Source organism: Mobula birostris, chromosome 17 (assembly GCF_030028105.1).
Source record: "Mobula birostris isolate sMobBir1 chromosome 17, sMobBir1.hap1, whole genome shotgun sequence".
Taxonomy (NCBI): domain Eukaryota; kingdom Metazoa; phylum Chordata; class Chondrichthyes; order Myliobatiformes; family Myliobatidae; genus Mobula; species Mobula birostris.
This window is the reverse complement of record NC_092386.1, coordinates 55,834,111-55,856,983: the sequence shown is the minus strand read 5'-3', so window position 1 is coordinate 55,856,983 and position 22,873 is coordinate 55,834,111. Positions and strand designations below refer to the sequence as shown.

The window sequence follows — 22,873 nt, the reverse complement described above, 5'->3', positions numbered from 1 at the left end:
ATTATTATCTTTACTGCCAAATGAAGCAGTAAATGATTTATTTAAACAACCTGAGAGCTGTGAGATGTTTTCACAGGAAATGTCTCACATCAAATTGGCTCAAGCTAGATGGCTGGGAGAAAATGTTGGATGATACGTTTTGAAATCCTCTCAGACCTGGTGTACACATCAGTATTGGGAAAATAAATATTTGCGATAACAATACTATTTAGAAATGTTATGTTTCATTTGCTTTATTAAAAGATTATTGATAATTTTTGAACAGGTTTTCTAAAATGCTTCAATTATTTCAATCTGTCTCCGTTCTAAAACAGAAAGGTACAGCAAAGGAAAAGGCCCTGTGGCCCACAACGTTGTGCTGTTTCATTTAAATTAGTAATTATACGGATTTAACCTAAATAACCCCTCTGCCTACACAATATCTATATCCTTCCATATTCCTCACATTCATGTACCTATCTAAAACACATCTCTTAAAAGTCTCTAATTTATCTGCCTCCACCACCACCACAGTCAGCACAGCCCAGGCACCCGCCTTTCCGTAAAAACTTGCCCCTCACACCTCCTTTGAAATTACCCTGTCTCATCTTAAATGCATGTCTTCTGGGATTAGGCATTTCAGCCCTGGGAACAAAATACTGTCTGTCTACTCTATCTATGCTTCTTATGACCTTATAAATCTCTATCAGATCTCCCCTCAGCCTCCTCTGTTCCAGAGAAAACAACACGTTTGTCTAACTTCTCGTCATTCTCCCTGTTCTAAGCAGGATTCTGATAAGCTTCCTCTGCACCCTCGCCAAACCCTTGACATCCTTCCTATAATGTGGCAACCAAAACTGCAATTCTCCCATTGCAGCCTAACTAAAGTTTTAAGTTGCCACAAGTTCTTGAGTTTTGAATTCAATGTCTTGAGTCATAAAGGCAAGCATGCCATGTGCCTTCTTACCCATCTTAGCATCCCGTGTAGCACCTTTAGGGAGCTATGAACTTGGGCTTCAAGATCCCTCTGTTCTTCAAAACTGTTAAAAGAGTCCTTGCCATTAACAGTGTACTATCTCTTCACATTTCACCTAATAAAGTCAAATTGGTCTGAGTTAAATTTCATCTGCCATTTTTCTGCCCACAGCTGCAACTGATCTATATCCCATTCTATACATTGCCAGTCTTCTATGGTATCCCTTCCACCAACAATCTTTGTATCATGTGCAGACTTACTAACCCAGTCATCTACATTTTCATTCAGGTCAATATATCTATATCACAAACAGCAGAGGTCCCAGTACAGATCCCTGCAGAACATCACTAATCACAGACCTCCAGCTAGAATAAGTCTCTTTGACCACCACCCTCTATCTTCTATGGGCAAGCCGATTCTGAATTCAAATGGCCAATTCCCCATAGACTCCATGTACCTTAATTTTCTGGATAAGCCTCCTATGAGGGATCTTGTCAAATGCCAAACATCCATGTAAATAACATCCACCGCTCTACCTTCCATCACGCTCGTCAAAAAACTCAAACAAGCTGGTAAGACACTACTTGCCCCACACACTGCTGTGCTGGCTCTCCCTAATTAGGTCATGGTTCTCCAAAAGCAAATAATCCCCGTCCCTGATAATTCTCTCCAGTAACTTCTCTACCACTGATGTGAGACTCACTAGTCTATAGTTTCCCTAGTTCCCTTTATGAATAATGGAATAACATTAGCCACTTGCCAGTCGTCCTGGACCTCGCCTGTGGCTAGAAAGGACACAAGAAAATGATCAAGGCCCCAGCAATCTCTTCTCTTGCCACTGGCAATAATGGGGGTATATCCCATCAGGCCCTAGGGATTGAGCCACCTTAATGCTCCTTAAAAGACCCAACACTACCTCCTCCTTTACTTTGAACTGCCCAAGCATATTAATACGCTCAGCACTGATCTCCCCATCCTCCACTTCCTTCTCCTTGGTAAATATTGATGTAAAGTACTCAATAGAGACCTCCTCTGCATCCAAGCAAATGTACACCCTTTTATCCTTGAGTAGTCCTATCCTCTCCCTAGTTATCCTCTTCATTTATCTTTCTAATGCTTTAGACCCACTTGCCAACTAATTTTCATGGCCCCTCCTACTTTCCCAATTCCCTTCTTGAATTATTTTCCGGCTTTTTTTGTTGATATAATCCTCAAGGGCTCTGTTTGATTCTAGTTTAAGTTTTATCCTTTTTCTTCTCGACTAAATTCATCACCTCTCTCAGCATCCAACATTCTCTGACCTTGCCATTCTTGTCCTTCCTTCTGGCTGGAAGATATCTATCTTGTACTTTATGCAGTGGTCCTTAAACACCTTCCATGTGTTGGATGTGGACGTGTGTAAAACAGCTGTTCCCAATTCACCCTCCCTAGTTCCTGCCTAATGATCTTGTAATTAGTCCCTAGTCCCTGCTCCAATTTAATAGTTTCCTGAAAGGTTCATACTTATCCTTATTTTTAGCTTTCTTAAAACTTAAGGAATTGAGGTCACTGTTCCCTAACTGCTCACCCACTGACAGGTTGGTCACCCGGCCAGGCTCATTACCCAACACCAGGTCCAGTACAGCCTCTCCTCTTGTTGGACTATCTACATACCGAATTAAGGAACCCTCCTGGATGCCCCTAAAAAACCTGACCTATCTGAACCTCTTGCAGTCAGAAGGCCCCAATTTATATTAGGGATGTTGAAGTCCCCCATGACAACAACCCTATTGTTTTTACAGCACTCTTTAATCTGTCTGCATAACTGCTTATTAGTTATTGGGGGAGGGGCTGTAGTGCAGTCCCATCAGAATGATTACATCCTTCCTATTTTTGAGTTCTACCCATATAGGTTCAAGTAGACAAGCCCTAAATTATGTCCTCTTTATGTGCAGCTGTGATATTGTCCCTGATTAGTGCAACTTAGAATGATGTTTAATAACACTGGACTATATCGTGAAATTTGTTGTTTTGTGGCAGCAGTAAACAGCAATACATAATAATGACTATAAATTACAGTAAGTATATATTTAAATTAAATGAATAGTGCAAAAGGAGGGCAAAATACTGAGATCGTGTTCATTGTCCATTTAGAAATCTGACGGTGGAGAAATTCGGTAGGGAGCAGGCACCCGGCGCTCGGCCGGGGGCAGGGGGGGAGTGGTCAGCGACTTGGGCCGGCTCCCCCACCGGACTTAGTCTGGTGAGGAGGGGATGAGGACATCCAGCAGGAATAAAAAAAACAAGACCTGACAAAGGGCGGATGAGCTCCTTGTGAGCCAATGGCCATCTTCCGTGGAAGCGATTAAAGCCTCACCACATATCTACGAATCGTACGCGATGCACCTAGTTAGAGGAGATCTGATGAACTTGGGTGCTGCACCGTGAGCCTGGACCTGCCCAAGGCTTCCGCTTAAGGAAGGGCTGAGCTTGACGAAGCGGCCGTGGCTGGAGGCCAACATGGCCTCAGACTTGAGTTCAGCGGGGACGGGGGCGGGCAGTGTCAAGGCGGCCAGCGAGAATAAACTGGAGGAGAGGCTGTACTTGGTGCTGTGACAAGACCGAAGAAGATGGAGGTACATAGTCGCCAACCCCGGATTCGGGACGGCATCCACTGACTGACTGACTGGAGGGGAAGAAGCTGTCCCTGAAATGTTACGTGTTTGTCTTCAAGCTTCTGTACCTCCTCGATAGTAGCCATAAGAAGGCGTGTCTTGGGTGATGGGGGGTCCTTAATGAAGGATGCTATGTTTCTGAAGGAATTGCCTTTTGAAGATGTCTTGGATGCTAGGGAGGCTAGTGCCCATGACGGAGCTGGCTGAGTTTACATCTTTCTGCAGCTTTTTTGGATCCTGTGCAGTGGGCTCTCCGTACCAGATGGTCATGCAACCAGTTAGAATACTCTCCATGGTATATCTGTAGGAATTTGTGAGTGCCTTTGATGATATACCAATTCTTCTCAAACTCCTAATGAAATATAGCTAATATTGTACCTTCTTTGTAATTGCATCAATATGTTGGGCCCAGGATACATCCTCAAAGATGTTGACACCAACTCCTCGACTGGTGTGTGTTCTCTTCCTTTTCCGTTGCTGAAGTCCACTATCAATTCCCTTGTCTACTGACTTTTGCTGCAACACCAACCAGCTGATCTATCATGCTCCTGTATGCCTCATCGTTACCATCTGAAATTCTGCCGACAATAGTTGCATCATCAGCAAATTTATAGATGGCTTTTGAACTATGCCTAACCACACAAGCCGGGATGTAGAGAGAGTAGAACAGTGGGCTAAGCATAAATCCTTGAGGTACGACAGTGTTGACTATCAGTGAGGAAGGGAATGTTACTTTCGATCCGCACAGTCTGTGGTCTCCTAGTGAGGAAGTCAAGGATCCAGTTGCAGAAGGAGGTACAGAGTTTTGGAGTTTCTTGACTAGAATTGAAAGTATGATTGTGTTGAACACTGAGCTGTAGTCAATGAACAACAGCCTAACACTAAGCATCCATTCCAAGCATCCATCTCTCAATCAAGTCTCCATAATGGCCACAACATCATAGACCCATGTACCGATCCATGTTCTAAGTTTATCACCTTTATCTCTAGTACTCCCAGAATTAAAATACACACACTTCAAACCAGCTAACCTATCATATCCATTACTTTGGTCCTGCCTGTTTTTACTGGCCCCGATATTTATCTTCCTTTCCATCCCTCCACTTTGACCTGGTGGTCTGGTTCCCATCCTCCTGCCATGCTAGTTTAAACCCTCCCGGGCAGCACCAGCAAACCTCCCAGGCAGGGTATTTGTCCCCCCCCAGTTCAGGTGCAACTCATCCCTCTTGTACAAGTCACCCCTCCCCCGGAAGAGGTTCCAATGATCCAAGAAACTGAAACCCTGTCTCCTGCAACGGTTCCTTAGCCACTCATCTGTACTATCATCTTATTCCTGCCCTGTCTAGCACATGGGAACCGGGAATAATCCAGAGATGCTCCTCAGCCTCTTTCCTAAATCTTTATACTCAATGCACAGGACATCTTCCCCTTTTCCACCCATGTCATTGGTGACAATCCGTAACATGGCCTCTGGCCTGCTCGTCCTCTCCCTTGAGGAGCCACTCTAATACACCCTGGACCCTAGCACCTTGGAGACAACATACTAGCCTGGTTTCTCTGGTGTGGCCACAGACTCTCCTGTCCATTCCCCCAACTACTGAGTTTCCTATCACTATCACTCTGCCTGACTTTACCCTTTCCTGCTGCACCTTCAAGTTGGCCACAGTGCCACTGGCCTGGCTGCTGCTGCTGCTGCTGTGCCCTGTTAGGTTATTACCCCCTGTTAGCAGTATCCAAAGAGGTATGTTTGTTGCTAAGAGGAATGGCCACAGGGAAATCCCACACTAACTGCTTATTCCCCTTACTTCTCTTGATGATCACTCTTCTACTATCTGAAGCCCGCACTCTGGGTGAGAAGTTGCCTCTATGAGGCCTTCAGCCTCCCGGTTGGTCGCGAGTACATCCAACTCCAGCTCCTTGACCTGCTCAGTGAGGAGCTGAAGTCATGTGCACTTCCCACAGATGTAGTCATTAGGGAGACTGTTTGGTAACCTGAAATCCCACATCTTACAGGAGGAACATTCCACCACCCTACCTCCACTGAATTAACTAGAGCCTCACGGACAAGAAAAAAAGCTTACCTGCTCCTACCCAGGCCTTTTCTGAAACCTTTTGAATTTTGCACTCACCAAGTTCACCTACTCAGCTTCTTCTCACCAAGCTTGTTATATCTTTCGCTCCAACTTCTCAAACGCAAGTTCCACAATCAAAGACAATGGTAACAAGTGACTCAGCACCCTTAGTCTCTGCTTGTTACCACCAAAGCCTCCCACTCTTAACAATGGCCACTCTGCTTACAGCTCACTTCTTTTTATTGGCTCAAATAAGACTCACTCTCGACGAGATCTGTTGTTTTCAAATGGCAAAGAACATTGCAAAAATATTGATCTTTCACTCATTTACTTCAAATTCTGACTAGCTTTTGATGAGGTTTGTTCTTTTCAAATGTTCTTATGTTCTGGCCCTGCAACAATATCACTTTTTCACTTGCTACTTCAAATTATACTTACAAATTGTAAAATAATGAATAATACACATCCTTTTTCCTTTAAAAAGGTCCGTAATCATTGTTATCCATTCATTAATCAATGATAATCTGCTCAAAATTACCATGGCATGCCAGAGAATTTTTTTAAGAAGATTATCACAAGTTTGAGCACATGCTCTCAAAAAGTTTGCCACCTCTACATTCAGCCCTTCAGAGGGATGTTACGCAACTCACGTTAGGCAACAGACTAATGTTACATTTAACTGAAGTCTAACAAAGTACATTACACAAGTATCAAATCTACCATCACATCACATGGAATCCACTGGTAAACAGCAAAAAATTTCAGGAAACTAACACCCGTCACACCAAGTGTCAGAATTCTTGACCTCTGCTCTTCAGAAGACATCTCCAATTTGCTATATTTACCAGGGCTGGCAATGGGGAAAGCAGCTTGAACTAATTTGCAGGTGTTGGTCTGATCTGGTCAATTACTGCAGAACAACAGGAGCAGCTTAGGAGAATCAATGGCACCTAACGGCGACTCTTTTGCTTACATCTTCGGAAACAGCTCTCCTTCTATCTTTAATATCTCTATTTTTCCCTTTCAGGGCTCTTTTGAAGACCCTGACCTGGAGTTACACAGCGACTACAGTTCTTTACAGGAATGGGACCAGCTCTTGGGGTTTCACAACTGGCCGTTATTTGGCACACCAAGGGTGCAGCCCAAGAGCTTCGCTGTCCTTTGGAGATCTGAGATTTCGTGGCTCTGGAGACAGGGGGGAATTGAAGGTCAGTGTCCTGGCAGGAGATCAGCGTGTCGTGGGCGTCAGAAGATCTAAGGCAGTGTGCCCGGAGACCAAAGATCTTTGGGCACAGAGTTCGGAAAAAGCGACGCAATAGACTTTTAACATCATAAACCAGCCAGTTGTTTATGTCTCCCCTCTCGCTGTGAAACGGAGACATCTTTCTCCCTTATTAGGAAGAGAGAGAGCCTGTGGTATGTCGAATACCAGGTGAACGAGCAGTCTTTGGAGTACTGCAAGTCTGTGCCTTTGCTGCGCGCTTGAATGACTGATGCTTTTTTTTTGCTGGTGGGGGAAGAAGAGATTATTGCTTGCTGCCGCTTATGTGCGGAAGGGAAGGGAACTGGGGGATAGACTTTGGGGTTCTAACGTTTAACTGTCATTCATTCTTTTTTTCCATGGATGGTTGCAAAGAAAAAGCATTTCAGGGTTTAAACTGTATACATTTCTCCGACGTTAAATGTACCTCCTAAACCTTTGAAACATCTTGGCTTATAAATACTGAACTTAGCCCTTTAGCACCAATTGTCCAAATACAGTTAAAGTTTAGCAGCTTTGCTACAAAGCAAAGCTAGAGAAGGAAGTTATGCATTGGACTGGCAACCCAGCAAGGATGCTTCTTTCTTCCACTGCCCCCATCGACCCTGTCCCACACCCTAATTTTAAGTGAAGCTTTAAAAAAAAGTTTCAAAATTCCCTGACAATCTACCCACCTGGTTTCCGGGACTGTTCTCATACAGACATTAAGGCATTAAGTACTCCAGCAAACTACTAAGCCGAGTAGTTTAAAGGTGGGTAATAAAAGTCAAAAATTGCCAGAAATTCCCACAGCCTCAGAATATATTTAAAGCTATAAAAGGCCATTGTCTATTTATTCCCAAAAGCTCTGGAATGTTAATTTAACAGTTTAATTTCAAGTGGCACCGTGTGGAAACAAGGGCACTTGCAAATAAATTATGCGATAGAAAAACATTGTATTGCATCTATTTTCAACTGCACACCCTGCATTTTCAATAGAACAAACTGAAGGCAATAGGGAGTAAACCCAGTGAAGAGATCTGCACTCAGAATTTCCATTATCAACCTACCACAGCTTTCTTCATCACTGCCATCATCACAGTCTTCTACTCCATTGCATTTCCAGGAAACCGGAATACATTGACGGAAATCAAAGCCACATTTAATTTCATTAGTGGGGCAATTTCTCAGATCTGAAATAAGAAACCAGGTTTCAGTTAAAGTATTTTTGAACAATTTAGTTTAAGCACATTGTACCAATGATACTTTTTCTGACAAATATTGTGTGTATGTGTTTTTTTTTACACAAGAGACTCTGGAATAAATCAGAACCAAAATCCAGCAGCCCAGAATTCTTAGAATAAGCATTTCTGTAATTGAACCAACTGTATGATTCTAATCTGCAAAGCATCATTAAAAAAAGAAAACACGAGGAAATCTGCAGATGCTGGAAATTCAAGCAACACACACAAAAAATGCTGGTGAATGCAGCAGGCCAGGCAGCATTTTTTGTGTGTGTTAATTAAGAAAAGAATAACCATTCCACGTCTTAGCTCAATATTGAGTAGTCAAAAGTTGAAGCTATAGGAGATGAAAATGCACCAAGCTAGTTCTAGTACACAAAGCCAGGCTTCCCAAATTAGATTCTTCATGTAGGTCAGTTTAAAAATGAGAAAACAAGTAACGATAATTGTCAGATATACAGACAGTAGAGGAAAATGTCAAAGGGAACCATCACGAGATCTTTTTTTTGACAAATCTCAAACTTTTAAAAGTCACCTGGTCAACACATACTTAAAATAAATTTGTTTGTAACTATATTAGCAAAGACTTTTAAAACAATGCAGAATCCATACAAAATAAAACAAAGTACTCACAACAAACATCATAACTTTCATCAGATCCATCACCACAATCACTTGTACCATCGCACTGCCACCTGCTTGGTATACATTGCCCATCTTCACACTTGAATTCAGTTGAGCCACAATTAACTTTGGCTGAGATAAATGCAAGCAAATTAAACATTATCCGACAGAACTAGAAGTAAAATCTTAATGTGAATACATTTAATTCAAGTGCTTGGGTCCAAGAAACTATTGGTTAATCTACGTTTGTGCAGTTTCAACCTAGTTAACTACACCCATCCCCATCCCAATGGTTGATTCCACTAGTTGCAGCAATAATTAAATAATCTAAAGCTTAAAGGAAAAATTGTAAATTAGATTTGACTTTATAGTTTTCAATTTCTCAAGCAGTTTTTTTCAGCAAGAGATTTATAAGTACTGGACCAAGGAGAATTTAATAGTGTTTCAGGCAAGAGCGGACCACCAGATTTAATCCAAATCCTTAATTTCATAATGGAATTTCCAGTAAATTAAACGGAATCCTTTCCAGTTTCTCTTTCCCATCACCGAAATGACTACTTTGCGCATAATATAACCTAGCAGAAGATGATGGTCATCAACATAGCTAAATAGGATGGTTATAATTTTACAATACTTAACATTTAAGCATAATTACAACAATATCAAGTGGCCAAGTGGATCATGTGGTGATTAGACCAATGATCTGACTTGCTTCAATCTGGCAGATTAAACTGGTCCATAAAAATTGAGCTAATGTTACTCAGTTAAAATTCAATTTCTCTCTTTGAAACTACTTTACTGTACTTGTGAAATAAACAAATTGTCACACTGGTTCAATTCACACCAAGTAAAAATTAGACAAAATTAAATGACTTACATTGAATGTGGATAAGTTAACTTGCTCAGGTTATGAACATTGGTTCTCCTGCCTTCATGGTGGTGAACAAGTCTAATTCATTCCACCAACAGCTCTCATTTGGGTAAAACAAAAGACCCACCATCCCACCAAGAGATATCCCAGAAAGTTTTGTGACAGTGTTGTTAAGCAGGTTGACAGTATTGTTCAGAAGGCGTATGCTGTGTTGGCCCTCATCAACTGTAGGATTGAGTTCAAGAGCCATAAGGTGATGTTCAGCTATACAAGACCTTGTTCAGACCCCACTTGGAGTACTATGTTCAGTTCTGGTCACCTCATTACAGGAAGGATGTGGAAACTATAGAGAGGGTGCAGAGGAGATTTACAAGGATGTTGCCTGGATTGGAGAGCATGCCTTATGAGAATAGGTTCAGTAAACTTGGCTTTTTCTCCTTGGAGTGACCCAGGATGAGAGGTGAACTGATAGAGGTGTATAAAATGATGAGACGAATTGATTGTGTGGATAGGCAGAGGCTTTCCCAGGGTTGAAATGGCTAACATGAGGGGGCATAGTTTTAAGGTGCTTAGAAGTAGGTACAAGGGAGATGTCAGAAGTAAGTATTTCACACAGAGTGGTGGGTGCATGGAATGCACTACCAGTGAAGGTGGTAGAGGCAGATACAATAGGGTTTTTAAAGACACTTTTAGATAGGTACATGGAGATTAGAAAAATAGAGGGTTATGCGGTAGGGAAATTCTAGGGAACTTCTAGAGAAGGTTAGATGGTCAGCACAACATTGTGGGCTAAAGGGCCTGTAATGTGATGTAGATTTTCTATGTTTCTATGTTCTATCTATCTAGTGACCTCAGACATCACTGCTGAGATCCATTGCAAAAGCCTCAACAGAAATCAAAACTAGGGGTAGTATTTTCATCTTCTATCAAACCATGACCATCTAAAAACTGAAGATTACTGTTGCAAAAAAAAAGGACACTACTTGCTGCTAACAACAGGAATTCTGCAGATGCTGGAAATTCAAGCAACACACATCAAAGTTGCTGGTGAACGCAGCAGGCCAGGCAGCATCTCTAGGAAGAGGTACAGTTGACTTTTCAGGCCGAGACCCTTCGTCAGGACTAACTGAAGGAAGAGTGAGTAAGGGATTTGAAAGTGGGAGGGGGAGGGGGAGATCCAAAATGATAGGAGAAGACAGGAGGGGGAGGGATGGAGCCAAGTGCTGGACAGGTGATTGGCAAAAGGGATATGAGAGGATCATGGGACAGGAGGTCCGGGAAGAAAGACGGGGGGGGTGGGGGGGGAGGGACCCAGAGGATGGGCAAGGGGTATGGACAGAGGGAGAAAAAGGAGAGTGAGAGAAAGAATGTGTGTATAAAAATAAGTAACGGACGGGGTACGAGGGGGAGGTGAGGCATTAGCGGAAGTTAGAGAAGTCAATGTTCATGCCATCAGGTTGGAGGCTACCCAGACGGAATATAAGGTGTTGTTCCTCCAACCTGAGTGTGGCTTCATTTTTACAGTAGAGGAGGCCGTGGATAGACATGTCAGAATGGGAATGGGATGTGGAATTAAAATGTGTGGCCGCTGGGAGATCCTGCTTTCTCTGGCGGACAGAGCGTAGGTGTTCAGCAAAGCGGTCTCCCAGTCTGCGTCGGGTCTCGCCGATATATAAAAGGCCTCATAGGGAGCACCGGACGCAGTATATCAGCCCAGCCAACTCACAGGTGAAGTGTTGCCTCACCTGGAAGGACTGTTTGGGGTTCACCTGTGAGTCGGCTGGGGTGATATACTGCGTCCGGTGCTCCCAATGTGGCCCTTTATATGTCGGCGAGATCCGACGCAGACTGGGAGACCGCTTTGCTGAACACCTACGCTCTGTCTGCCAGAGAAAGCAGGATCTCCCAGTGGCCACACATTTTAATTCCACATCCCATTCCCATTCTGACATGTCTATCCACGGCCTCCTCTACTGTAAAAATGAAGCCACACTCAGGTTGGAGGAACAACACCTTATATTTCGTCTGGGTAGCCTCCAACCTGATGGCATGAACATCAACTTCTCTAAATTCCACTAATGCCCCACCTCCCCCTCGTACCCCATCTGTTACTTATTTTTATACACACATTCTTTCTCTCACTCTCCTTTTTCTCCCTCTGTCCCTCTGAATATACCCCTTGCCCATCCTCTGGGTCCCCCCCCCCTTGTCTTTCTTCCCAAACCTCCTGTCCCATGATTCTCTCGTATCCCTTTTGCCTATCACCTGTCCAGCTCTTGGCTCCATCCCTCCCCCTCCTGTCTTCTCCTATCATTTTGGATCTCCCCCTCTCCCTCCAACTTTCAAATCCCTTACTCACTCTTCCTTCAGTTAGTCCTGACGAAGGGTCTCGGCCTGAAACGTCGACTGTACCTCTTCCTAGAGATGCTGCCCGGCCTGCTGCGTTCACCAGCAACTTTTATATGTACTACTTGCTATTTCCTGATGATTCCAGGAAGGGAATATCCATTCCAATCCCATTGCCAGGTCTTACAGGTGATTCACCAGAGATGGATTCACCCGTGCAACTCTGGAATTCCAGCTCCACTTCCAAACTCAAAACAGAACCCAAACATAGATACATGTTCCAGGGTTCCAGAAGGTCCACAAATTGAGGGCTTGTTACTTTGGAGTGGCTAAGCACAGACTGCTCCCCCTAGAACTATCAACCACAGCTAGCATAACTCGAAACCCCATTAGGAGAACCTTCCACTGCTTCCATCTCACCAAAGTAGGGGCCACAAACTGTGCATTCAAAAATTCATTTTAAGTGGAAAAGTTTTCTATCACCAGCCCTGTTATAAACAGCATTTAGGAAGCTGATGATAACTTGTTATTTGACAATTCCACAATCACTCTTGGACTGGAAAGGCCTTTATGAAAGGTTTGAAAGCCATTTTATCACGCTTGTAACTTGATTTTTTTCAGAATTCACAAAGAGTGGTTGAGGACAGTATGCCTTTTAAAATCAGTTTTGTTTCTAGGTACACTGAGCAGTGAAAGAAGGGTTCCACAGGCAGTTGCAGAAGACCAAACTAATTTCATACCTGTTCTGCAGTGCTGTCCGTCCTGCAACTCCATCCCAAATGGACACACACAGGTATACTTTGGAGAGTGTTTGTCTATCTGAGGAGCTGGCAGACACATATATTTGCATCCTCCATTCTTCAAGTCTACATTACACCAATCTCTACCTGCAATATTTACAAAGGTCAACTGGAAACTTCGTAGTAGTGATTTTAGTCTGCAATTGGAATTAAATATTTGTTTGCCATGCAATGGACAAAATATTCCTTAAAAGCAACTACTATAGATATGGCCAGCAGACTTCAGGGTAAAAGTACGACGGCTTCAGACCCAAAGCTGAGCAGAACACTGTATTTAGATAATGTGAACTTCATGGAATAGACCACCTGTAACAAAAAGCATATTCTATTCATGTGGAAGAGTAGCCAATAGTTGAGGTTTATTTTACAAGCTAGCTGAATTCAAAGAACCTGTGCTCATGAAAGCATCCAGGTGGAAGGCATCACAGCACTTCTGCAATCATTTTGCCAATTCTGGTTGCAGTGGAACATAGCAAAGTGCTGGATAGTCCAGTGGGACAGTACAAAGGGAGGGGAAGCCTGCAGAGGTGCCTCGAATTCAGCACCAGTACAGAGGCCCAGAATACGGCAGGTCAGGGAGTGGATGTTTGACTGGACATACACCAGAACTTCTGGTTTATACTAATTTCTCTCAAGAAATAAAATTCTCAGGGTGGAAATGCTGCCCCTGTACTCCAAGCAGGATTGCCTTCATACTTGACCATTAAACTGCCAGTAATTACCCCCAGTGTTAGATTAGGTTGGCTGCTGCATTAGAAGATAACATAATGGATTAACATTTTCCAGTAACAAGCATATTGTGGCTACAAATTCAGCACCTGTTTCCTACAAGTTTGATTTCACATTTCACGCTAGATTGGTTGCAACTGGAAGATTAGAAGCAGGAATTCAAGATCATTTTCTCCTCAAATGGCAAGTATTTGTATTAAAGAAAAATGTCCAGGTGGCCCAGGGGTTTAACATTTAGTATGAAGTCATATTTGAGAGGGAAGGAATAGGCATTTACAGAGTTTTTTTGTATAAAAGTGACTGGACCAGGGCAACCCAAACGACCTTATTCTGGTGATTAACGAGTTTATTCTGTATTTTAATAATAACCAGTTGGGTACCCTGAATAAATCTTTGATTCTGTCAAAATACTACAGAATCAAAGGATTTATTGATTTGACCAGTTTACCTTTAGAGACACAGAATTTGAGATATAATTTGTGCTTTACAAGGCGAACACATTTTAAAGAAGTCAGAAGATTTCTAATCTATGACTGCTAAACTATAAATGATCTGTGGAAAGCAACTTGAGAATTAGCATTGGTTTTGCTTTGTAGAAGTCTTCATTTGTTAGACATCCTACCTGTCGGCTGTGCTAGTTCATGATAGACAATTATATCATGAGCTTCCTTAAGGTTGGAGATTAAAGTCATTAGATCCTCTCCTGTAAATTTGTTAGCTCCATAAACAGCATTATTCTCCCAATTAGTCCAGAAGACTGAGTCCTGAAATGTGATTTGAAAGTTAAGATTAGCCTAATGCAATGAATATTCATGATGCTTCACCTTTTCTAATGGTTTTCTGCACTTTGTACTAAAGCTATGGAAAAATTTTGAATGGGAACCTCAAAATTCTTATGGACTTGCTGGGTATCCCCAACTTGCCTTACTTAAGATGAAATCCATCAATTACTCAAGTGAGAAACTACAGTCACAGGCAATCTAAAACAACCAATGGCTTGAACTGCAGGTTAGGCAGCAGCTGTGGAAAAACTTAGCAACTTAATTCGAAGACTGACCAAGTATTTTCAGATTTCCTTTTTTTGAATTTCAAGCTGCAAATAATGCACCTAAAAGACTAAGGATTATTGTCTCTCCACTGTATTAGAAGAGTTTCATTAATATATGACCATACACATGCTCTTGTATCAAAATACTAGTTTCTACTAGAGTCTGTTGCTTCCAATACAAGCTACTCAATTTACTATACCACCCCTGCTCCAGCCAACTCTGTTTGCAAAGCTTTATTTTAGTTTTTACATACCTCAAACAAGGACACACCAAAAGGATAACCAAGAGATTCATGTGAAGACAAGACAGTTCTTCTATCTTCTCCAACCACATCTATACTTGACAGTGCACGCAGCTTGGAGTCAACCCAATAGAGTCGGTTTTTCACACGATCTGTGGGTGTTGAATTGAACAAACCAGGCTCCAACTTTTGTAAACTCAAGTCTACATTCACACAGACAAATTTACTCACCGAGTGTAATGGCATTTGGCCAGTGGATATCTGTGGTCACGAGGAGCTTGCGATCAACACCATTCATTCCTGCTTTTTCAATTACTGCTGGTTCACCCCGGTCTGACCAATACATATACCTTCATGTTTAAAGTGCCAAAAAGAGCTCATCAAGTCATTCTTGACAACTGAACACATTAGTAGAAAGTACTAATTGTGGTATCCAGAATAGCAATTTTTTCCCCACACCTCCAGTAGACTTGGCAACAAGCCCCTTTCAATCACTCATTGTCACCTGCACTTCAAAATGTCTAAAGGTTGCAAAATCAAATCAACACTTGCAAGCTTATAATGTAAAACGTCTCAGCTCAATCTTTCTAAAAAAAGACATTCCGATCTGAATCAAGATTACATTCCCTAGCTCAGCATGACTTGAATAGAATGGAATCAATTTGGCTTTTATTCAAAACATGTCAAGATGTGTCTTGATAGAATCAGCAGTGGAAAACTCAAAATGCTGTCCTTTCAACTGTACTTCAATAAGTATCGAAAGAGGCAGTGCTATGGAAAAGGGAATAATTTGTTTGGTTGAAGTTGGGAATGCATGCATTCTTGTTAAAGGGGTAATTAGAATCAATAGTTAAAGCACAGGCAACCATTTGGTGAATCATGCTTATACCAGTGGGAGCAAAACAATTAGTTCCTCTCAACCTTACACTGTTCTGCAAAGTCTCATATACTCTACCAGCTTAATTGATAGAACCAAACCTGCCTCCAGTACTACCCCAGCAGTGCACTGCATCACAAAGATTCAGTGCACAAGTTTTTGCCAATCAGCTTCATTCTATCTCCTGAGTGTCTTTCACCATATTCTACAATTAACCACCTCAAATCACCTTCTAACCTCCTGTTCCAGGAGGAGTTAGTTAGTCCGCTGCTGACTGTTACGCCACTGGCACACAGGACAGCAATGAAGGTCCTCTATCTCTGTCTGTCCTTGGCCACCTTCTCTATTGTGCCCCAGGAGTGGTTCAGGGTCCTCATTCCTGTCTCTGTGGTATGACACCAAGGTGTCTGGTCTCCTGCATTACCTCCATCCTTCAGGGGTCCAATGAAGTGCCGTCTTGATAATGGAGTTGGCCTCTCTTCTCAAAATTTGCCCAATCCATCTCCAACATTTCCTCATGATAACTGTAGCCGTGTCCTCTTTGTGACACTGAGGGAGTAGGGTGTGGTTGGAGATCTTCCTTGGCCAGAAAACACAGAGGACTTTTTGGAGGCTCATGGTGTGGAATGCGCCAGTATTTTGACCTGTACAAGGGCGCGGGCAGAACACAGCTCCGGTACAGCTTCGCCTTTGTGTAATCAGTGTACTTGGTTGATCTCCATATGTTGCTCATCGACCTGAAGACAATTCTAGCTTTGCTGAGTCTGCACTAGATGTCATCCTTGGTCCCACCATCCTACCGAATGATGCTGCCCAGGTAGGTGAATCTGCCAGTGCTGGGTAATTTGATGCCATTTGTCTTGACAGGAGGAGACGACTCATGAGGATCATGGTCTCAATCTTTCTCTAGCAGACTCTAAGTCCAACCTGTCCAGCAAAGGTACACAGGTGCTGAGTTTTCTCTTGTATATGCTGGTGTGTATGTGAAAATAATGCGAGGTCATCTGCAAAGCCAAGGTTTTCTAAAGCAGAGAACAGAGTCCACCTAAAGTACCTGTGCTTATCTTTCGTATTTTGCCTCATAACCCAGTTAATCGCTAGGTTAAATAATATCACCGACATCACACAGCTTTGCCTGACCCCTGTCTCGACTTCAAAGCTCAAATTGCAGTCCCCAACTGTGCAGGTGAAGTTAGCGTGGAGCCAGGCAAGGGTTAACAGGAAGATGGAGGATGGAAGAGTGGAAAAAAGCAGAGACTGAGAGATTATAGGTGGAGGGAATCGGCAGCAGATGGAATCTGATCGGAATGTGGAGCATGCATCCAAAAGGAGGTGGGTAGGGGAGTGAGAAGAGTGGGTGAGGCAGATGGGGGCCAAAAAAATTAGCTGATAGATGTCAGAAAGGAGGAATGGGTAGATCATGAGGAGAGAGGAAAAGGGACAGAGCAGAAGTAAGTTATCCTAAATTAGGGAATTCAGTGTATTATGTCTAGTTTTGACAGGTGGAATATGAGATGCCGTTCCTCTTAGAATACTTATAATAAACATTTTGTTGTAGGGCAAGGGTTACAGGGAAATTAAAATGGACATGGTAAAATTCTTCACCTTAGTGACAAAAATGTATCCAGAAATTGGGGCATAAAGTGTGCTAGAAAGTGAGAATTGCAGTGGACAATAACTTCTGTTATAAACATAACAATCCAAGTGTGGAAAAACAATTGTAGATGTCAACTGTAAAGAATTAGCATCTATGTTTATCAAATTAAAAACGTTCCAGGTTAAAATTGGACCAGATGACTATTCAAGTGTGCAGATGGGTTACAGTACGTTAAAAGTAAGCTTCATACCCAGACAGTGGATCAACTGCTATAGAGGCTGGCTCCCTCAAGTTACTGTCAAACAGAATCTTCATTCGTCTTCCATCATAGCTTGCTACGGATATAGTCCTGGCACCCATATCAGTCCAGTATACGTTGTTGTAAATCCAGTCCACTGCAATTCCCACATGAATGCGTATGTTGTTAATAATTCTGGAAATATCAGGGTTGCCTTTGTTGTTATCCATTAGCATACTGCAAAAGTAAATGATTAGATAGTCATTTTGTGCCAAACAAAAAAAAAATTACAAAATATTCAAGATGTCATTCATCTACCAATTTTGCTTCATCATTAACGCACAAAGTTAGTGGATTAGTAAAACCAAATTGTTTGCTTCACTGTGCAGTAAGCACCACTGAAAATTGTCCCAAGTTCAGTTTACATAATAAGAAAGATCAAAACACGTTATAGTCAAACACAGAACTTCACCAATTGATCTCATTGAAAATCCTATCAAAACAATTTCACTACAATCATAAAAGGTGAAACATCAAAATGCCAAATCCAAAATAAACTCTCAACAATTTCAGTCACAGAGTATTCAATACCAGATCAGAATTTGTTCAATCAGCTCAAGTAATTTGGACAGCTACATGAAGATAAAACTAGCATTGATTTTACCTAAAGATTGCACGCTCTCCCAAGTCAGCCCAGAAGATTCTCTTCTCTGCAATATCAACATCGAGTGCAATAACATTTCTCAGGTGTGCAAGCACCGGCTCATACTCCTTGTGATGCAGACCAAGTTTCCTGATATCATGGCGATTGGTGAAGATTAAGTAAGGTTCTCCTCCTACAAAGGAACAGTGGCTCTTTGAAAGATGGAAAAATATCCTATTGCGAGCTTCAATGCATGATACTCCTCTTCAGACCAAAATGTTTCCTCCTTTGAGAATATAGAGCAAACCAACTCAAATAAAAATCAGTGAAATGACTAATAAAGATGTCATTAGGCTCTTCAAGCAACATACATCAAAGTTGCTGGTGAACGCAGCAGGCCAGGCAGCATCTCTAGGAAGAGGTACAGTCGACGTTTCAGGCCGAGACCCTTCGTCAGAACTAACTGAAGGAAGAGTGAGTAAGGGATTTGAAAGTTGGAGGGGGAGGGGGAGATCCAAAATGATAGGAGAAGACAGGAGGGGGAGGGATGGAGCCAAGAGCTGGACAGGTGATTGGCAAAAGGGATATATGAGAGAATCATGGGACAGGAGGCCCAGGGAGAAGGAAAGGGGAGGGGGGAGGCCTCCCTGGGCCTCGCTCACCAGCAACTTTGATGTGTGTTGCTTGAATTTCCAGCATCTGCGGAATTCCTCATGTTTACGTCCTTAGGCTCTTCGTCCATTTTACTCCAAATCAGATGATGAAAATGCAAACTAACCACATATTACTGTGAATAGTGCCCAGGGTTTTCATGCACATTATTCTTTTGCTATTATGGACTAAAGTACCCATCAAGCAATTGAATAATGTCACACATCCCTCAAAAGCCACTTTGGTGGATAAAAGCTCAAATGCAAACAGCTTAGGCACATTTGCAAAGGAAGCCAGTTCTTGTTTTGACAGTCTTTCAAATTCAATGTACTGGAGTGTCAATCCCTGCTTAACTGAATCAGAATACAATGGCTGAATAAAACATGTATAAATGAATTGGCCATTTAAAGTCAAACCTAATTAGATCAATATTGACTTTATTGGAGGCATACTAGATGCTAAGTACATTCTCAGTAGAGATGCCTATTTGTACAAATTTGCATAGCAAATTCAAAGAGGCAACAGATAAATTACTGCAACTTGGTCAGAAATGTCACTAGTAGGCCAAGAAGACTAGTTATTGTAGGAGGCTACAATTCAGTTTCCAACTATGGATTGACCAGTTTTGTTTCTAGAGATAGCTCTAGATTACACTACGGGAATGAAATGGATTTGCTGCTAGTTAACGAGCACCTTCTCCCAGATCAGTGCATTAAGGCTGTACATGAATCCAGAGAAAGTAATGGCTGAGCACAATAGTTTTAAGTGTAGTAGATCACTCAGTCTCACCATTGGATTGTATACTATTCTGAATCGGGGAGGGGAGATTTCCATGCAATGTTCAGACAAAGGCAAATGAATCCTCTTGCCCACTGAGAATCATTCATCAAGGACTACATAAACTGACATATTAGAGATTAATAAATGATGTGCAAAAAGGATCAGAAGCAATGACTTCTGAACACTGGAATAAACAACAGATCACTGGGCATTTGCTACCACATGTCCCATTTCAAAAGTTGAATAGGATTGAGGAAACGAAACCTACTTAATGTTCCTACATATGTTGTCAATTAATTCAAGTGACTGGCTTACAAATACAATTAGGGAATAAAGATTATTCAATATATGACTAATGCAATGAAATAAGTTAAAGCAAAATTTTGTTTGGGCTGCAATAGAACTAGTGCAAATTCTCAACTGATAAAAATTTTCCTTGGAGGAATGAAACTGCATCCCAGGAACAGTCTAAAGTAAGGGATAATACTTTAGAATTCAGATAGATGTTAACTTTGATTTAGGATGTGTGGACTATATTCAAGGCCAAGATATGATGATGGGAACAGGAGAATAAATACAAAAATAAAACAGAATCAGTCATCGACTTAATGAATGGGCACCGGCTTTCTACATGTTATAGAAACGGATCCCACTATACACCACTTTTGCCACCAAATTCATTCTGTAGGTGAAACATGAAATACATATTGAATGAATCACTCAAGAATGTCCTGTTATAAAAGGAGAAATTGCACAATTATCCAATGCTGCTGGTGTAGCCTCCTGCATATTGGCGAGACCCGACGTAGACTGGGAGACTGCTTCGCTGAGTTCCATCCGCCACAAAAAGCAGGATCTCCCAGTGGCCTCCCATTTTAATTCCACTTCCCATTCTGATAAGTCAGCCCATGGCCTCCTCTACTGTTGTGATGAGGCCACACTCAGGTTGGAGAAGCAATACCTTATATTCCAGCAGGGTAGCTTCCAGCCTGATGGAATGAGAGCACTTTCTCAAACTTCCGGTAATGAACCCCCACCCCCCTGCAGCATTCCCCATTCCCCCTCTCTCCTTATCTCCTTCTCTATCCATCACCTCCATCTGGGGCTCCTCCTTCCTTTTCTTCCTTCTATGGCCTTTTGTCCTCTATCAGATTAACCCTTCTCCTGCCCTTTATCCCTTTCACCAAACGACTTCCCAGCTCTTTACTAGACCCCTCTTCCCCCTACTTCTGGTTTCACTGATCATCTTGTGGTTCTTCCTCCCCTCCCCCACCTTCTAACTCCAACTCCTCATCTTTTTTTCTCCAGTCCTGCTGAAGGGTCTCAGCCCAAAACGTCGACTGTACTCTTTTCTGTAGGTGCTGCCTGACCTGCTGAGTTCCTCCAGCATTGCGTGTGTGTTCCAATCAAATAGATTTGGAGCTGGGGTGAAGGGAAAAAAAAAATCAGTCAATTGATGCTCTGGCCATCAGAAGCCAGAAAAGAGGTTGGAACTTAGTTCATGTGAATTTATTTGGTACTGAAGGGTGTAAATAACAAGTGTATTTGTGCCAAGTTGATCAGAATTGATAGTTTTCCATCAAAACAGAACAAATGAAGGTTAGGAGAGCCCTTCTGGAATGGATTTTCAACTTGTGGCTTTCAGCAGAGTTACATAATATATAAAACTGCCTGAGGAACTCTGTGAGTAAGGTGCAAAATGTCAACAATTCCATTACCTCTACAGATGCTACTAACCCACTGAGTTCCTCCAGTAATCTGACTCCGCTCCAGATATCCATCATCTGCAGAAACTTGTTACCAAACCTACCAAGTCTGAGTTGTGAGAAATACGGTTAGAACAAAACTGTGAACTTCAGTGAAGAGCAATACACTGCACAGTCTTCAGGTTTTCAATGAACACTTACCCACAGCTTTGCAAGTTCCACTCACTGGATCAGCACGATATCCACTTTGGCATTCACACAGGAAGCTTCCTTCCAAGTTGATGCAGGTTTGACTGCAGGCTCCAAGATTTCTACACTCATCAACATCTACAAGTAAAACATCAATTACCTTGAACTTTTACAAAACAAGCCATGGATCAATCAGCTTGTGGAAAAGAAATCAGAGTCAACTTACCAACACAGGTTTTCTCACTTAACTCAAAACCTGCAGGACAATCACATTCATAGCCAATAACCAGGTCCTTGCAGATATGAGAGCAGCCACCTTGGTTCACTAGGCATTCATTCACATCTGGAATAAAAAATCATCACTCTGTATCTCCCAGTTAAATAGCGCCTAAAAATATCTCTTTCAAGTCCTGACAAAATTCATAATATCTACTCAACATGGAATCACAGGTAAACCTCAAATGTGATGAAGGATCTCCAAGAGATTCTAATTTCCATCACCCCCAATGTTTTTTCTTACAATACCAGTGCAGGGCTGGGCACCAAAATATAAGTGGGAAGAATCGATTAAGTGGTCAAATGTGGTGCTTAGCCACAATTCACATTCTGGCTAAAAAGCTGTTGCAAAGATGCTCTAATGGTGCTTTGTGATGCCCACCCAATGATGACTTTAACGTTAGTAACATGGTGCACCTGATTGTTGATCATTTGAAACTCTATAGACTTAACATCATTAAGTCACTAATATCCACTTGTTTCAAGGATAAGACTGAAGATTTTTGAAATCAAAATAATAAAGCACAAATTAGTTGATTATATAAAACATTTAAAATTCTGAATGTCAAAACACAAGTTGTTTGTTGTGTTTCAAGCATGTTAAGCTTGAGGAATATTTAAAAGCAGAAGTGATTAAACTCTACATAACACGTTCACTACATACTACATTTCTGGGCAGGTTCATCACTCCAGTCTTTGCAGTCCTGACGATGATTGCACACTTCTGTTATATGAATACATTCTCCACTTCCACATCTGAAGTCAGCAGGTCCACTGCACACTGCAGCTGGAAGGGGGGAAAGAGAATGCTTAATGTAGAATACAAAAGATATTTTTTTTAAAAAAACACAGAACATTCAGCACTTACCACTTCCACAATCAACTTCATCGCTCCCGTCAAGACAGTCTCTTTGTCCATTACATTTCCTGTCATTCTGAATGCAGGCACCAACACCACATCTGAACTGATCTGGTCTACATGTCCAAGCAGCTGCAGAAAATAAAACTACCTCAATAATGGAATACCCACATTTAAAATACAGTATCCAAAAAGCAGCTGTGTACATACATCCACTGATGCTTCTGAACAC

The 22,873-nt window shown here is 42.0% G+C and overlaps 1 protein-coding gene across 1 annotated transcript in view; it reads right to left on the bottom strand.

Annotated features, from left to right (window-relative positions):
• LOC140211690 (very low-density lipoprotein receptor-like) overlaps positions 1–22,873 on the bottom strand; it is a 49,748-nt gene that overhangs the window by 16,401 nt on the left and 10,474 nt on the right. The window contains exons 4-15 of the mRNA XM_072281749.1: positions 22,651–22,773; positions 22,447–22,569; positions 21,733–21,849; positions 21,519–21,644; positions 18,202–18,373; positions 17,550–17,774; positions 15,057–15,175; positions 14,838–14,977; positions 14,158–14,299; positions 12,747–12,893; positions 8,799–8,921; positions 7,992–8,114 (exon numbers count right to left, since the gene is read on the bottom strand). Coding sequence (XP_072137850.1) covers positions 7,992–8,114; positions 8,799–8,921; positions 12,747–12,893; positions 14,158–14,299; positions 14,838–14,977; positions 15,057–15,175; positions 17,550–17,774; positions 18,202–18,373; positions 21,519–21,644; positions 21,733–21,849; positions 22,447–22,569; positions 22,651–22,773 — 1,680 coding nt within the window. The remainder of the gene's footprint in view (positions 1–7,991; positions 8,115–8,798; positions 8,922–12,746; positions 12,894–14,157; positions 14,300–14,837; positions 14,978–15,056; positions 15,176–17,549; positions 17,775–18,201; positions 18,374–21,518; positions 21,645–21,732; positions 21,850–22,446; positions 22,570–22,650; positions 22,774–22,873) is intronic.